This window comes from Monodon monoceros, unplaced genomic scaffold (assembly GCF_005190385.1).
Source record: "Monodon monoceros isolate NGI ecotype Baffin Bay Population unplaced genomic scaffold, NGI_Narwhal_1 Super_Scaffold_20, whole genome shotgun sequence".
In the NCBI taxonomy this organism is placed as follows: domain Eukaryota; kingdom Metazoa; phylum Chordata; class Mammalia; order Artiodactyla; family Monodontidae; genus Monodon; species Monodon monoceros.
The window spans coordinates 70,418,929-70,437,074 of NW_021703777.1; the positions used below are offsets into that span (position 1 = coordinate 70,418,929).

At 37.8% G+C, this 18,146-nt stretch overlaps 1 protein-coding gene across 4 annotated transcripts in view; it reads right to left on the bottom strand.

Annotated features, from left to right (window-relative positions):
* Window positions 1-446: 446 nt before the first annotated feature.
* The window catches only part of GRXCR1 (glutaredoxin and cysteine rich domain containing 1), a 329,808-nt gene continuing 312,108 nt past the window's right edge, over window positions 447-18,146 (bottom strand). For 3 of the 4 annotated variants that reach the window (XR_003795458.1, XR_003795455.1, XR_003795457.1), the window contains one exon: window positions 544-742. Coding sequence is in view for 1 of the 4 variants with exons in the window: in XM_029234574.1 (XP_029090407.1) it covers window positions 563-742; window positions 11,895-11,960 (246 nt within the window). In the remaining 3 variants the exon portion in view is untranslated. Of the gene's footprint in view, window positions 743-11,894; window positions 11,961-18,146 lie in introns of all 4 variants that reach the window. The other variant, XM_029234574.1, reaches the window with a different exon arrangement.

Below are 18,146 nucleotides of genomic sequence, written 5' to 3' on the forward strand. Positions count from 1 at the left end.
GTATCATCACTAAGAAATTCATCGGATAACATTAATCATTTATCATTAATATCATCAGCTCCAAGACTACTTTACAGCTTTAAAAATAATTTACTCCTTAAGTATAAGTAAGATCATATTCTTTCCCACTACCCAGAGCTCTCTTCTTCCCTACAGCTGAGGCTCACATAAAATGTATGCATCTGGAGAGCTGAATTGACTCATCCTAAACAATAGGGTGGCATTGCAATAGACACCGTTGGATACATTTTTTATTTTCTTTAGAAAATCAAACACATATAAGGAACCAGGCTGTGGATATCTTGGAATTTTATCAGGCCTTCCATTAATTCCAATTAGAAACCAGGGTCTAGCGCAGGGCTTGGCACATAGTAGCGGTTGAATAAACATTCATTTAAAACATCAATGAAAGTGGTCACAGCAAAAGCCCCAAACAAAGGAAATTCTAATAAACAAAGTTTATTGATTAATCCAGAAACATAGCCATTTTTTTAAAAAAAGTATAAACCAAATTATTGCTTTCAGTCAATGAAACCAGGCGCCCCATGGGTGGGAGCTCTGTTTAACCAACACAGCTCTTACAGCGCTGAAGGCCATTCTCGTTGCAAGCCGTGCACTTCAGGGCCTTGAAAGAGTCCGTAAAGCAGTTTCGAAACACTGACATTTTGCTCCCGTGGCAGATGGAGCACGGAAGAAAGCCAAAGCCTCCACAGGAGGGACACTCGTGTGGATGCTGCACTCTCTGGATAGGTGGCAGGGGGACAAGAGAGGACAGAACATGTGTTAGCATGACAACTCCATCAGCCCTCCTGTATTTCTGTACTGTGGATGGTCACAAAACAATATCGGCATAATATGGCTGGGGACCTGAAATCACCTACCATTAATACACAATAGACGCAGGGGATACACTAACTGAAGTTTCCTTCATTATCTCATTGACGGCCATCAATAGCATAACCTTGGTGTGTAAGGGCTGGTACCTTCTAGGTTAAAGGGCACACACTTCCAGAAATCCATCATATGAAAGCACATATTTAAAAATCAAACAGTTCAGGAAATGGTCATTTGCATTAAAGGAAAATACTGTAACTTTCCCTTTGGTATCACGTCACAGTTTTGTATCTTTGTTTATAGAATAGTAGGACTAATAGTGAGTATGGAAAATCAGAAAACTAAAAGCTGGAGTGGATGAGCCACTGTCAACTGAAGATCCATCACTGCACATGTGAATAATACTTTCTATTTTTAAAAGCACTTTCAAATGCATCACTATATAGAATCTTCCCTCATCCCACCCTTCACACACACTGACACCTTCTTCTGTAAAGCAGCTAATTCAAGCAACATTATCCTCATTTTATATTTAAAGAAACAGGCATAGAAATCTTAAGACATTTATCCAAGTCTGTAAAATTACCCACAGTAGCTATCAGCCTTTCTACCTCAAGTAAAAATAAAGTACCCATGAAAGTATAATGAAATTAACTAGCAAGGATGTTAAAGATATTTTGAAAATTATCCATACGTATTTCTATTTGCTTTTTTGAGCATGTGACCTTTACTGGAGTCTACTAGCAGCATCCATTTGCTGGGGGGAGATTAGGATCGATTACAGAATGAATACAAAGAGAACGTGAGTTAATACCAAGCTTCTGACTTGCAAAATAGGAATTTGCAGCAATGTTTGAAAGCCCACCTTTGTGACAAGAGTAATTGCTAAAGTAAGCTTGGGAAATGTAGACACAGACACACACACGCACACACACAAGCACACTCAAACATACCTTACATACTTAGACATACATACAGATTTTCCCTGGAAGTTCACAACTGTACTTAAGAAAGTCTCCAAAAAATCCAACTGAAAAGGTAACCGATTAACTAGGTTTAATCTACCATGTCCCTGGCAAGAAACCTTTTCCCAGAAAACAACTATAATTTTCTCATAATCAGTACCCTGTGGAATGTACTTTGGGAAACAAACATTAAGGATATGATTGCTTTAAAATTTATATATTCCCAGACCACTCTTCAGAGATGCATATTCTGTATATAGTAAGATTTGTTTACAGTTACCATTTGACTTTGCTATTATATCAAGATGGCAAAATCCATGGAATATCTTATTTTTAGTAACACAGAATTACTTTGATGGAAAGTAGTGATTGCCAGTCTGAATGACACAAACAAGGAATGTTGTCAAGTTTTTAGATACCCAAAGCTCTTCTAAAAAGTTAGATTGTATGTAGTAACTTAGTTTCTTTGTAACTGGGTTTTTGTCATTTCTTTGTGCAAGGTTGACCAAAAAATGGTGTACCAGACTTACAATTTTGCATGATATAAAAATGTCTTTAGAAAAAAAACTTTCAGTAAAAACAAAAACAGTGAAGAAAGAGTGCAGTCTAAAAGCAAAACATAGAGAATTAGTTAAGTAATGCTATTCTTATCAAATTTTAGAAAGAATATGATACAGTAGATAGGCCATTGACATGCATTAAAGCCATGCCAGAGATTATGTTAAAAATATTTAATGACTTGTACGAAAGAACACCAACTAGTCAGAAAGGACTAATAGGGCCCTGAATCCAGGACTTCACCCATTAGTGCTGGATTGTAAATAGAACTGGATTCCAAGTAGAGTGGGATCATCAGATTTTGCAATTTAAAAAATTGGGATGCCCAGTTAATTTGAATTTCTGACAGATCACAGATAAATTTTTATATAAGTATGTGCCAAATATTTTATGGGACATGTTTAAACTAAAAAAATTATTCATAATTTACTACAGGTTTAAATGTAAGTGGACATCCTATATTGTACCTGGCAATCCTCACAGGGGAGTTGCTGACAGGGAAGAGGAGAGCTGCTTGGGAGTCTTGGGGTAGCAGCTATTTACCAACCAGTATAAATTATTTTAATATCTTAACAACCAGTATAAACATGTTTCAATATTTTCAAATTCTTGAATAGCCTATGGTTGTCCCATAAAATATATTTGCAATGGCAAGCAAAGAACAACAAAGCTAGAATGCATGTGCGCACTAGGAAGCTTCCTAGGTTCATTCACCAGCTGTGTCACTCACTCCAAACACCAGGCTCTAAACACAGAGAACCCAAAATGATAACGCAATGCAACACAATTAAAAATTATTGAAACTGAGCAGGACCCTGCAGAACCATCCTGGGGACAGACACCTCCCCACCCCATCCCCTGGCTCTTGTTTATAGAAAAGCTTTAGCCTCCTAGGCCTTCCCTGAGTTCCAAAGAGCAAATTTAATCAGAGAAGTGAGAAAATGTGGAAACAAATGAAAACAGTTAGGCAAGACAAAATAATAATAGTCTAGCCATAAAACAAAGTCAAGGACCTTTAGTTCCTCCTCAAGGGCTAAAGATAATATCCTGAGCCATATCCTGGAGTTGTTTTGCAGATACTAAGACCCCCCCACCACTGCCAACGAGGTGGAAGAAGTTAACTGCATGCTGACCTCCAGTATGTAGACTCCAGACAGGTTGGAACCAGAAGGTTGATGATGTTAACTCCCAAAATACCACCCTGTTATCTCACCACCAACCAATCAGGAGGATGTTCACGAGCTGATCAGGCACTCTGTGACCCTCTCCCTCACTTTGTCTTTAAAAACCCTTCCCTGAAGGCCACTGGGGAGTTTGGATCTTTTGAGCATGAGCTGCCCATACTCCTTGCTTGGCCCCATGTTGGGCACCTTACGATAAACGTTGTACTTTCCCTTTACCACACCCCAGTATCAGTAGATTGGCTTTACTGCATGGGTGAGTGGACCCAAGTTTGGTTTGGTAACATTATCTTATATCATGGGCCTGGAACATGATTTACAAAAATTACTTTCAAAGGGTCAAAATATCAAATGTTAAATATATAATGAGTCTGCTCTTTCTTAAAGTTTCTCCACAATTCAGAAAAAATAAATTTCCTAAAATGAAGTTAATATATAAATACTAAAAGCCATATTGTTCTTTTTAGAGAGAATCACAAATAGACCAAGGTCATTCTAAAATAACATCATCACTTGCAAACTGGTGGTCACAGAGTTTCTCCCCAGGAATCTCCAGCCATGTGTTTACCAGCACAATGAACATACCAGAAATTGTCAAGCTCTGTTGTCTCAAACTCAGTTTAAATTTGGCTGTCAATTTGAAATTTAGGGACAGAACTTTTCATTAGATTACTCAGTGCTGTAGTCCATACTTTAAACAAACTGGATCTAGTATATCTTTCTTTGCCTTCAAGCTTTCCAAATGGGAAAAGTCCATGGAAGAGTCATTAACCATTACAGATGGTCACTTCAGTTACGATGGTTATTTCTTTGTATTCTAAAACATCTGTTAATTTTATATTTGTAAGATGGTAAAATCAGTTGATCCAACTGATCAAGAACAGGAAGTAATAGAATAATAAGAAGAAAAAATAAATAAAATAAAACAATGTCAGAATCTGTGCAATGCCATGATGAGATATGTCTTTTACTTTAAAGATATGTCTTTTACTTTAAAGATATGTCTTTTACTTTAATTCACTCATTAAATTGTCTCAACAATTTAATGAGTTAATTCATGTAAAGTGAATAGAATATTGCCTGGCACATTGTAGCTACTTAACAAGACATGATTAGTTATTATTTCACTAATAAATCCTTATTTGAAGAGATTTTTATTAGCTGCTGCCTCAAGTTAAATTGCTTGTGGTCACATGACACAACCATTTTCTACCATTCATAGAGTCATTTTATTTAAACACTTCTATACTTAGTCTTCTGGTCTAAAGTGTTATCACTGTAAGAAAGGGAGAGTAAATGTGTTTCAGTTCACGTGAAAATTCTGATGTCTTGGAGCACAGTATTGGAAAGATTCTGAGGCCACTTCCACTCAGGAAAAATTAGCTGTTTCAGCCATAAACTTGGGAGAGAAAAGGGATAGCTTACATAGGATGTAGTGTCTATACCCAATTCTCACACGAACCTGACGTAATAGAGACTATCTCATTTCACAAATGATGAAACAAAGTCTCTTAATGAGTTAAAAAAAATGTTCAGGTCACAGTGGAATTTGAAAATTAGAAATTAGAGAACTCTCTTCAAGAACTATATGCATGCCCTTTCCTCTTTAAGAGTAGTTTTCAACCTTTACCTACATCCATTTTTTCCCAAATAATATATTACATGGGATTCCCAAAACATAAAACAGTTAAAAGGATAAATGCTGCAAATGAAGCAGAAGTGGGGTGGGGGTGGGAGTGGGTCTTGAGGGGACCCACTAAGGCTCCCCCAGTGTTCCACTAGCCTCCAGAAATCTTATTCCTGTTACATCACCCAGTATAAGCTATTCCACTTGTTCTTCTAATAATAGTAAATAATTCAGTCATTCCTAGCCATCTCCTTCAAAGAGAGCTTTTGTTATATTGGAACTCTGGTTCCAACTTAAAAGAGTTCCAACAATGAGAAAGAGCTGGCTTATACTACATGTTCCTGTGTCCTAAGTCCAATACCTCAGTAGACAGCTTTGCCCTCAGTGCAAGATGGAAAAAGAGCTAAAAATTCCCCAAATTTGAACAGTGTTCCAGGTTGGAGGAAGCAGGAATAACTGAAGTTAACAATAGTCATTATTGGTAGTAACAAAACAGACTTCCACTTTCAATGAAGAGGTTAACAAGAGACACTTTGACCTTCAAGCAATTAAGAAATCTAGGGTAGCTCTTCAGCGTCCTGGAGCCCAGCAAAGCTTGAAACCAGGCAGACTTGGCTGAGAATAGCACCCAGTAAGAGAACTAAATCTACAGAGTGCCCCTTTTCTGAATAGTGGTTTGGGTAGAGGCATGTCCCTTGGGGATGGAATTCAAGAAAAAAGGAGTGCAAAATCATCCTCCCTTTTACCTCTTTCTGTTCATATATTCTTGGCAAGGGAATTTTAAAAAATAAAACTCAGTGGTCTCATTCCACAAATTAGTCCACATTGCCAGGAACTGTGCAAGGTGTAGGGGATATAGCAGTGAATCAGAGACCTCCCTGTTCTCTTAGTAGTAGCTCTCAGCTACAAATAAGGATTTATTAGTGAAATAATGATTAATAATGACTAGTCTTATTGAGTGGTTACTACGTACCAGGCAATGTTCTATTCACTTTACATGATTCACTCATTAAATCTTCTCAACAACCCTTTGAGTAAAAGGCAGATCTCATCATAGTGTTGCAGAGATTCTGATGACATTATTTGAGGATGGCCTTGGTCTATTTGTGATTCCATTTAAAAATGATGATGTAGCTTTTTGTATTCATATATTAATTTTATTTTAGGAAATTTATTTGTGGTCTTCGAATACGTCCACTCCATACTGCAGTCATCTGAACTGAAGCCCCCAAGCATTCCCTAGTCTCTAACAAAGGACCAAGGGGACAAGGGGGGAGTTCATGAATGACTGTCAAATGGGTTTCCTTTGTAGCACAAACTCAAATTTCATAAATATAAAGAGTTTTTGCTGTTATATAACATAGGAACAGGATGCTAAGATCAAGGGTCTTCAGTGTTTTCTTCAAGATCAGGAAATGAATGCACTTCTTATTTCTGAACTCAGATCATCTAACCTTATTTTAGGAGAGCTAGAAAATCTCTTAAGTATTTTACCAAAGAGGAAGCAATTTATCTGAGTCTCCATGACCATAAACCCCATCATCCAGCTTGTCTATGAAGCAGACTCACTCCACGTAACAGATTATCAAAGAGTGAACACTTGGCATATAATCATCTCTGGATGACTCACCTTTTTCTATGTATTTTGTTTTAAACTATATTCAATAATTTAATTCAGCAAATCCTTGTTAAGTGCCTAATAAACGACTCTCTGTCTGACCTAGCTCTTAATAAACAGAATCGTTCCTGATAATTAGAGTTCCTAGCATTCTCAATTTGCAGAGCTGGGAAAGAAGCCCCTGAACAAAATGCTGACACAGAGGAAATTTGTTGCTTATATTCCCGAATGCATAAGCCAGATGTATGAGTCTGATTCTTGACCCAATGGGATGTACTGCCACAACCCTACTTAAAAAGATGTTCCAATTCCAGAGAGAGGCAGCCAGAGCACTTGGCCTGATTTCCCAGGTGAGTAGGTGGTACTCTGCTGCTGTAGTCTCTGAACATGCTGCGGCCACCCACCCCACGGAGAAGCAACATCACCCAGAATGGTGCTTCTCCAGGGAGGGTCAGGCCAGTCTTTGATAGCTCCAATGCCTTGTACAGACAGCCTGTGCCATTTCCAGCATCCTCAGTGTATAGCTGGGAATCTTACCTCTGTTCTTCATAAATAACAAATCAGGCTTTACAAGGAAAAATGTACAAAAGTGGACACTATGTTGGCAATCTCACCAGCAATGACAACAAAAGGTTTGCTCATATCTTTAAAAAAAACAGCAAGGCAGAAGCTTACTTAGAGCTTCTCTACCATCTGAGATATTTAATCCAGTACCTGCCATAACAAGGTGATTGCTAATCATCTCAGGGATGCCCTGACTTCCTCTGTGTGGGCAACATCAGGACCAGCTATCCATCTCGGTTATTGTTTGGGGGAAATCCTTAGACATCTCTTTGCTTTTGATCTTTAGCCTGTTTATTAATATGAGTAAATACATAAATATATAAATAAATTTTACCCCCCAAATGGTGTTTTTATTCATCTTTTTCACCCAAGCGTTCTCTTACATAAAATAATTCTTTTTCTCTTCTTTTTCATTGATTAACTGCTTTGCCTTCTCAAAAACAAACAAAAAAAATAACAGACAAAAAAAAAAAACTTGGATGAAAGAGGATTCATTCATCTATTCACTCAACAAATAATTATTGGGTGCCCATTATTTTCCAATTCCTGTTCTAGGGGCTAGAGGTAAAGAACAGAACAAAATAGACAAGAATCTGTGTCCATGTGGAGCTCATATGTTACTGGGAAGATCCCCCGCCAACTGTCCCAGGAGCAGAACCCGCACTGGTACAGGTAGCCTTATTAAATCCAAGTCTCATACCAGCTAGTGACATATTTCACTTGCTTCTGTTGTCTTTAGCCAGCTCCTCATGTTTGAGGCCACTGACAAGTCTTCATCAGCGAATCAGGCCCCCTCAGGTTCCCCAAGCAATTTTCACTTAGATGGGAAGTATGCTAGAATTCTTGGGCCAGAAAACTTGAAATTTGATTTGCTGACACCATTTCTGATGACCCAGCTGCAGATGCTAAGCCTCTTTCCTCTTCATTACTGGGGTAACTGCTGAAAACTGGGGCCTGAATTACAAAGACCAGGGTGATGAATTATGCAGCACCCAAGTAACAGCAGGTTAGAACTTAGTAGGAGCTGTCTGGGTTCTCTCCAAAGTTATTGCCAATTTTCCCCTCTTCCACAATGCCACACTAGCATAAGATCCAAGTGTTAAAATTCAGTCTGTTTCCTGGACCTAGTACTCTGCCTACCTCCCAGTAAACTTCTCATCTGGGCCTTGGGTCCTGCCACATTTGATCAGATTTCCCAGATACCTATATGACACTTAATTTGAGAGTGATGGCCGCATAGATTCATGGTTAAGATTATGGAGTCAGGCTCATTAAAATCATGAATCAAACACTATTTGTAAGGTCTGGAGCAAGTGATTTAATCCTCTGTGCCTCCATTCTCTTGTCTGTAAAACAAGGATAATAATAGAACCCACCTTGCAGAGTTATTGTAAGGTTTCAATAACCTAATACGTATAATACCAAGAATATTGCTACTTAGTAAGGACTCCAATGTTTCCTACCTCAGGAATATTAAACTCCTGTTTCATTGCCAAAAGCCAACCAGAAGAATGGAATGGGTTTGGATCTGAATCTTGTCCTTTAACCACTTTTCCTGGTTCTTCCAACTGCTTCTCCAAGGCCAGTCTCTTTGCCTGGGTGAGTTTGCCTTAAACCCCAGGCCCCTCACAGGCAGAGTTCAGGACTTTCTGGATGGCTGCAAATTCTCTACCAGTTTTGTTATATGGACAAAGCAGCCCAACAGAGTTATAACACCTTATAAATCCTATGAACGGTAGAAGCCAGTACCGTACTATTGTATATATTTCAACATTAAGAATAGTTTTAAATGTTTCTGGCTTATTTATGTCATCTGTAGAATTGAGACAGACTTAATGAAGAGCATAAAATCCTCTTTCAAAATTCTTTGAACTGAGAGAAAGAGAGAGGTTATGTTAATATATAGCATGGTGGTGTTAATCAAGTTGCAGAATTAAGAAATTATAGACTCAAAAAAATAAAGTCCATGAATAGCTAAGTCAATCGTCAACCTTTAAAAAGAAGAGTAATGAGGGACATTCACTTTATAAGACTCTAAAAGATGCTTTTAAATCACAGAAATAACAACAGTAGGATATTGATACAATAGGAACAAATAGAGCAATGGAATGGATTAGAAAGCTCAGACAAAGACCCAGGTACATATGGGGATTTACTGTAATAAAAAATTGGCACGGGGGGCTTCCCTGGTGGCGCAGTGGTTGAGAGTCTGCCTGCCGACGCAGGGGACACAAAACAGAGAGAAGTAGGCTGATAACCGTGGCCATGGCCGCTGAGCCTGCGCGTCCGGAGCCTGTGCTCTGCAACGGGAGAGGCCACAACAGTGAGAGGCCCACGTACCGCAAGAAAAAAAAAAAAAAAAAAGCTAATATCTAGAATATAGAAGGATCTTCTGAGAATCAACAACAACAACAAAAAAGACAATTCCAACACTTTTCATGGGCAAGGATAAGAATACACAACTTACAGAAGAAGAAACTTAAAAATTTAACAAGCATACAAGGAAATGCCCAAACTCAATGGTTATCAGAAAAACATTAATTAAAATAAGGCAATATCTCTCTATACTTACGACCCTGGCAAAAATTAGAGAACAGAAAATTGGAGAACAATGTAAAACATTGCCAGGAATGTGGGAACATACGAAACCTCTTTCTCCACAGGAGGGAGTGTTGGATGCTGTGAGCATCACGGAGAGCCATCTGGCACCACCTGAAAAACTGCGGGTATGCATAAGCTATTACCCAGCGATTCCTACTCTCAGAGAAATCCACAAGCAAACATGGTCAAGGTTGCTCCTTGCAGCACTGTTTGTTTGAGGGAGAAGTTAGAGGACATCAGTGGAAAAAATGAGTAGATAAAAAATACCGGGTGGGCTCCATGCTGCTGCATTGTCCAAAATAGGAGCCATCAGTCAGATATGGTTAATTAATTTATTTTAAAATTTGTATTTAATTTTACTTGATTCGAATTTAAACTTAAATCAAGTAAAGTTAAATGAAATTAAAAATTCGGTTCTTCAGTCACACTAGCTACATTCTAAGCGCTCAATAGCCACATGCAGCCAGTGACTACTGTTTTGGATAGTACAGATATAAAACAGTTCCATCATCAAAGGAAGTTCTATTCAACAGTGCTGTTGTGGGAAAGTACACAGCAGTTAGAAGAAATGGATTAAAGGTTCGCATAGCAATACAGATGGTTCTTAAAAGCATAGTGCCTAAGAAAATAATTTGAAACACAATTAGGTACATTACATGACATCATTTGTAAGAGTAAAAATGTGCAGAGAAAATAATAATACATATTAACCAAGTTAAATCACTTAAATAAAACATACATATAAACCCAAATTGATGGTTTCATGGAGTTGGAGTAGAGTACAGGGACAAAAGGAAAGAAATGAACCCACCCATACAGATTTTAGAGCTGAGAGGAATTTTAGATTATCAAGTACACACCCTCATTGTGTTTGTCTTTCTCGGTAAAATTACTATATGAATAAAACATGATTCCTAACACCAAGTAGTATATAGTTCATTTGGGACATGAATTAAATGCCCAAAGACAAGTAATACAAAAATTAAAAGACTTTGATAAGCACCTAAGAAAAAGAGGGATACAGGAATGCAAAGGTGTGAGAGATCAGGAATGATGTGGGGAAGAGGTGATACTGCAGATGGGCCTTGAAGATGGTGAAAGGGAATGAGGAAATGGAACAATAGCAGGCTTGCACAAAAGAATGGTGGTAAAAAACCACGAAGTGGAAGGAATGGTAGAGAATCAGAAATGAGGTCAGCAAAGGAGGCTGGACCAAAAAGAGCTGGTGTGGCACAATAGATACCATGTAACCATATTGCATAGTTCCACCGGGAAAGTCTGGGTTCAGGTTCACTGCCGCAGAATAATTATTAATGCACCCTTTTCACTCTTAAGGTGTCCCAGTTTAGACTATAATATATATATATATATATATATATATATTATATATATATATATATTATCCTACATACAGAGAGAAGTAGGCTGATAAAATACTGGAGCAGAGAGGTATTAACGGCTTCCTGGTTGCATATTCATTTGATACATCATATATTTGAATAAGTATTTCTCAGATGTTGTCATTATAAATATAGGAACAAAATTAAAAGGTGCACTTTTGGAGAAATAACTTTTTCTCTAATCTTTAGAAATGATGAGCTGGTCTGTAGGAAAAATAAAATAATTTAAATAAAAAATTTTATATGTGCTTCAAGATAATGGCCTGACATGAAACACCTCATCAACATCTCTATAACAGAGAATTAGGCTCTAATAAAGCCGACTGGAATTTTCACCTAATACTACGAGGTTGTTAGACACTAACACTAAAGTCACTCTAGCTGGAGGAAACCTCACCGTAGGTGGTAGCAAATTAAAACCGCCACATGTATCCTGTTACATATTTGTAAGAACACAGAGAAAAATTCAATTAGGAAAACTCAATTACAATCAGAGTGTGTTGAATGTTTTGATTACTAAAAATAAGTTGCTAAAAGCACAATTACCTCAATTTTGGTTAAGAGATCTTGCAGTTCTCCTGATTCATTCATTGACAAAATTTTCTCAGCACCCTATTAACAAGAGAGGGTAGGGGAGAAAGAAAATCCATTTTGTTAGTATTTGAGAAAACAAAGTTCTAGCCAGGAAAGTTTAACTCGCAAAATACTGAACAGGATTTTTCCCTTCAGATCTAAGTAAACTCAGAACCAGGAGGCCAAAGAGGAGAGGAAATTTCTCTCTCCTTTCACATACTCTCCCATCTAGTAAGGCTAATTGTGGGCAAAAGGAGGACTGCCAGCAGAAGGTGAGTACTGGGAAGTCCATCCATGCCTGTCAGACGAAGTCCAGAGATGGAAGGTTCCAGCACACCTTTCAGAGCTGTTCAGGGAGCCTAAGCCAGCCACCTGGGAAAGGAAGCCTCTGAGCAAATCCCCAGCCTGGGCTGCCTCTGCCCTATTCCAGGCAGTCCTGGACATGCCCCACTCAGAATCCTTAGAATCTATGTCCTTAAGGACATGCCCTCCTTAATGCTATTAAGATAACAGCAGCTAATAATAATGATAATAATAATAAAATTAATAACCACCCACAGTAATTAAGCACATATTAGGAGCCAGGCATCCAACATCATCTAATCTGATGTGCTAGGCTCACTTAATGGTAGAAATTGAGCCTCTGTGAGATTAAATAACAATTGCAAGGTCACCCAGAGAGAAAGCAGAGTGGGAATTTGAACACAGGGGAATTACTCGAGTCAATGGAGTAAAACTCTACTTAAAAATGAGAACCTGGGCTTCCCTGGTGGCGCAGTGGTTGAGAGTCCCCCTGCCGATGCAGGGGACGCGGGTTCGTGCCCCGGTCTGGGAAGATCCCACATGCCGCGGAGCGGCTGGGCCCATGAGACATGGCCGCTGAGCCTGCGCGTCCGGAGCCTGTGCTCCTCAACGGGAGAGGCCACAGCAGTGAGAGGCCCGCGTACCGAAAAAAAAAAAAAAAAGATAACTTTACCTAAAAACGCAAGAGGGAGGAGATATGGGGATATATGTATATGCATAGCTGATTCACTTTGTTATAAAGCAGAAACTAACACACCATTCTAATGCAATTATACTTCAATAAAGATGTTTAAAAAAAAGACTGTGAAAATGAGAACTGGGATGATATACGCACTTTCCAACAAACTAATCATGTTTCTTTGAACTACCCCATTTTCCTTTCCTTTCCAGCCTCTTCTTAACCTTCTCCCACTCTACTTCTCAACATGCAGCCATAGAGGCCATAGAAGGAAGAAGTTATTCTTCCTTTTTTTAAATTATTTTTAAAGAAAACAGAAAAATTTTCACAGTTCTAGAGGCGGGAAGGCCAAGATTAGGGTGCCAGCATGGTCTGGTTCTTTTTTTTTTTTTTCTATAACATCTTTATTGAGGTATAATTGCTTTACAGTGGTATGTAGGTTTCTACTGTATAACAAAGTGAATCAGCTATACATATACATATATCCCCATATCTCCTCCCTCTTGCGTCTCCCTCCCACCCACCCTATCTCACCCCTCTAGGTGGTCACAAAGCACCGAGCTAATCTCTCTGTGTTATGCAGCTGCTTCCTACTAGCTACCTATTTTACATTTGGTAGTGTATATATGTCCATGCCACTCTCTCACTTCGTCCCAGCTTACCCTTCCCCCTCCCCGAGTGCTCAACTCCATTCTCTACGTCTGCGTCTTTACTCCTGTCCTGCCCCTAGGTTCTTCAGAAACTTTTTTTTTTTTAGATGCCATATATATGTGTGGCAGTATTTGTTTTCCTCTTTCTGACTTAATTCACTCTGTATGACAGACTCTAGGTCCAACCACCTCACTACAAATAAATCAATTCCGTTTCTTTTTATGGCTGAGTAATATTCCATTGTATATATGTGCCACTTCTTCTTTATCCATTCATCTGTCGATGGACACTTAGGTTGCTTCCATGTGCTGGCTATTGTAAATAGAGCTGCAATGAACATTGTGGTACATGACTCTTTTTAAATTATGGTTTTCTCAGGGTATATGCCCACCAGTGCGAATGCTGGGTCGTATGGTAGTTCTATTTTCAGTTTTTTAAGGAACCTCCATACTGTTCTCCATAGTGGCTGTATCAATTTACATTCCAACCAACAGTGCAGGAGGGTTCCCTTTTCTCCACACCCTCTCCAGCATTTATTGTTTGTAGATTTTTTGATGATGGCCATTCTGACTGGCGTGAGGTGATACCTCATTGTAGTTTTGATTTGCATTTCTCTAATGATTAGTGATGTTGAGCATCCTTTCATGTGATTGTTAGCAATCTGTATATCTTCTTTGGAGAAATGTCTATTTAGGTCTTCTGCTCATTTTTGGATTGGATTGTTTGTTTTTCTGATATTGAGTGGCATAAGCTGCTTGTATATTTTGGAGATTAATCCTTTGTCAGTTGCTCTGTTTGCAAATATTTTCTCCCATTCTGAGGGTTGTCGTTTCGTCTTGTTTGTGCTTTCCTTTGCTGTGCAAACTTTTAAGTTTCATTAGGCCCCGTTTGTTTATTTTTGTTTGTATTTGCATCACTCTAGGAGGTGGGTCAAAAAGGATCTTGCTGTGATTTATGTCATAGAGTGTTCTTCCTAAGTTTTCCTCTAAGAGTTTTATAGTGTCTGGCCTTACATTTAGGTCTTTAATCCATTTTGAGTTTATTTTTGTGTATGGTGTTAGGGAGTGTTCTAATTTCATTCTTTTACATGTAGCTGTCCAGTTTTCCCAGCACCACTTATTGAAGAGGGTGTCGTTTCTCCATTGTACGTTCTTGCCTCCTTTGTTGTAAATTAGGTGGAATATAGGTGCATGGGTTTATCTCTGGGCTTTCTATCCTGTTCCATTGATCTATATTTCTGTTTCTGTGCCAGTACCATACTGTCTTGATTACTGTAGCTTGGTAGTATAGTCTGAAGTCTGGGAGCCTGATTACTCCAGCTCTGTTTTTCTTTCTCAATAATTGCTTTGGCTATTCAGGGTCTTTTATGTTTCCATATAAATTGTGAAATTTTTTGTTCTCGTTCTGTGAAAAATGCCACTGGTAGTCTGATAGGGATTGCATTGAATCTGTAGATTGCTTTGGGTAGTATAGTCATTTTCACAATGTTGCTTCTTCCAATCCAAGAACATGGCACATCTCTCCATCTGTTGTATCATCTTTAATTTCTTTCATCAGTGTCTCATAATTTTCTGCATACAGGATTTTTGTCTCCTTAGGTAGGTTTATTCCTAGGTATTTTATTCTTTTTGTTGCAATGGTAAATGGGAGTGTTTCCTTAATTTCTCTTTCATATTTTTCATCATTAGTGTATAGGAATGCAAGAGATTTCTCTGCATTAATTATGTATCCTGCTACTTTACTAAATTCATTGATTAGCTCTAGTAGTTTTCTGGTAGCATCTTTAGGATTCTCTATGTATAGTATCATGTCATCTGCAAACAGTGACAGTTTTACTTCTTCTTTTCTGATATGGATTCCTTCTATTTCTTTTTCTTCTCTGATTGCTGTGGCTAAAACTTCCAAAACTACGTTGAATAATAGTGGTGAAAGTGGACAACCTTGTCTTTTTCCTGATCTTAGTGGAAATGGTTTCAGTTTTTCACCATTGAGAACGATGTTGGCTGTGGGTTTGTCATATATGGCCTTTATTACATTGAGGTAAGTTCCCTCTATGCCTACTTTCTGGAGGGTTTTTATTATAAATGGGTGTTGAATTTTGTTGAAAGCTTTTTCTGTATCTATTGAGATGATCATATGGTTTTTCTCCTTCAATTTGTTAATATGGTTTATCACATTGATTGATTTGCGTATATTGAAGAATCCTTGCATTCCTGGGATAAACCTCACTTAATCATGGTGTATGATGCTTTTAATGTGCTGTGGGAATCTGTTTCCTAGTATTCTGTTGAGGAGTTTTGCATCTATGTTCATCAGTGACCCTGGGCTCTAGTATTCTTTCTTTCTGACATCTTTGTTTGGTTTTGGTATCAGGGTGATGGTGGCCACGTAGAATGAATTTGGGAGTGTTCCTCCCTCTACTATATTTTGAAAGAGTTTGAGAAGGATAGGTGTTAGATCTTCTCTAAATGTTTGATAGAATTCTCCTGTGAGGCCATCTGGTCCAGGGCTTTTGTTTGTTGGAAGATTTTAAATCAGTTTCAATTTTAGTGCTTGTGATTGGTCTGTTTATATTTTCTATTTCTTCCTGGTTCAGCCTTGGAAGGCTGTGCTTGTCTAAGAATTTGTCCATTTCTTCCAGATTGTCCATTTTATTAGCATATAGTTGCTTGTAGTAATCTCTCATGATCCTTTGTATTTCTGCAGTGTCACTTGGTACTTTTTCTTTTCCATTCCTAATTCTATTGATTTGAGTCTTCTCATTTATTTTCTTGATGAGTCTGGCTAATGGTTTATCAATTTTGTTTATCTTCTCAAAGAACCAGCTTTTAGTTTTATTGATCTTTGCTATCGTTTCCTTCATTTCTTTTTCATTTATTTCTGATCTGATATTTATGATTTCTTTCTGCTAACTTAGGGTTTTTTTATTCTTCTTTCTCTAATTGCTTTAGGTTTAAGGTTAGGTGACTTATTTGAGATTTTTCTTGTTTCTTGATGTAGGATTGTATTGCTGTGAACTTCCCTCTTAGAACTGTTTTTGCTGCATCCCATAGGTTTTGGGTCATCGTGTTTTCATTGTCATTTGTTTCCAGGTATTTTTTCATTTCCCCTTTGATTTCTTCAGTGACCTCTTTGTTCTTTAGTAGTGTATTGTTTAGCCTCCATGTGTTTCTATTCTTTACAGATTTTTTTTCCTGTAATTGATATCTAGTCTTATAGTATTGTGGACAGAAAAGATACTGGATACGATTTCAATTTTCTTAAATATACTAAGGCTTGATTTGTGCCCCAGATATGATCTATACTGGAGAATGTTCCATGAGCACTTGAGAAGAAAGTGTATTCTGTTGTTTTTGGATGGAATGTCCTATAAATATCAATTAAGTTCATCTTGTTTAATGTGTCATTTAAACCTTGTGTTTCCTTATTTATTTTCATTTTGGATGATCTGTCCAGTGGTGAAAGTGGGATGTTAAAGTCCCCTACTATTACTGAGTTACTGTCAATTTCCCTTTTTATGGCTGTTAGCATTTGCCTTATGTATTGAGGTGCTCCTATGTTGGGTGCATAAATATTTACAATTGTTATATCTTCTTCTTGGATTGATCCCTTGATCTTTATGTAGTGTCCTTCTTTGTCTCTTGTATTAGTCTTTATTTTAAAGTCTATTTTGTCTGATATGAGAATTGCTACTCCAGCTTACTTTTGAATTCCATTCACATGGAATATCCTTTTTCATTCCCTCACTTTCAGTCTGTATGTGTCCCTGGGTCTGATGTGAGTCTCTTGTAGACAACATATATATGGGTCTTGTTTTTGTATCCATTCAGCCAGTCTATGTCGTTTGATTGGAGCATTTATTCCATTTACATTTAAGGTAATTATTGATATGTATGTTCCTATTACCATTTTCTTAATTGTTTTGGGTTTGTTACTATAGGTCTTTTCCTTCTCTCTGTTTCCTGCCTAGAGAAGTTCCTTCAGCATTTGTTGTAAACCTGGTTTGGTGGTGCTGAATTCTCTTAGCTTCTGCTTGTTTGTAAAGGTTTCAATTTCTCCATCGAATCTCAATGAGATCTTTGCTGGGTAATCTTGGTTGTAGGTTTTTGCCTTTCATCACTTTAAATATGTCCTGTCACTCCCTTTAGGCTTGCAAAGTTTCTGCTGAAAGATCAGCTGTTAACCTTATGGGGGTTCCCTTGTATGTTATTTGTTGCTTTTCCCTTGCTGCTTTTAATATTTTTTCTTTGTATTTAATTTTTGACAGTTTGATTAATATGTGTCTTGGCATGTTTCTCCTTGGATTTATCCTGTATGGGACTCTCTGCACTTCCTGGATTTGATTGACTATTTCCTTTCCCATATTAGGGAAGTTTTCAACTATAATCTCTTCAAATATTTTCTCAGTCCCTTTGTTTTTCTATTTTTCTTCTGGGACCCCTATAATTCGAATGTTGGTGTGTTTAATGTTATCCCAAAGGTCTCTGAGACTGTCCTCAATTCTTTTCATTTTTTGTTTTTATTCTGCTCTGTGGTAGTTATTTCCACTCTTTTATCTTCCAGGTCACTTATCCTTTCCTTTCTTCTGCCTC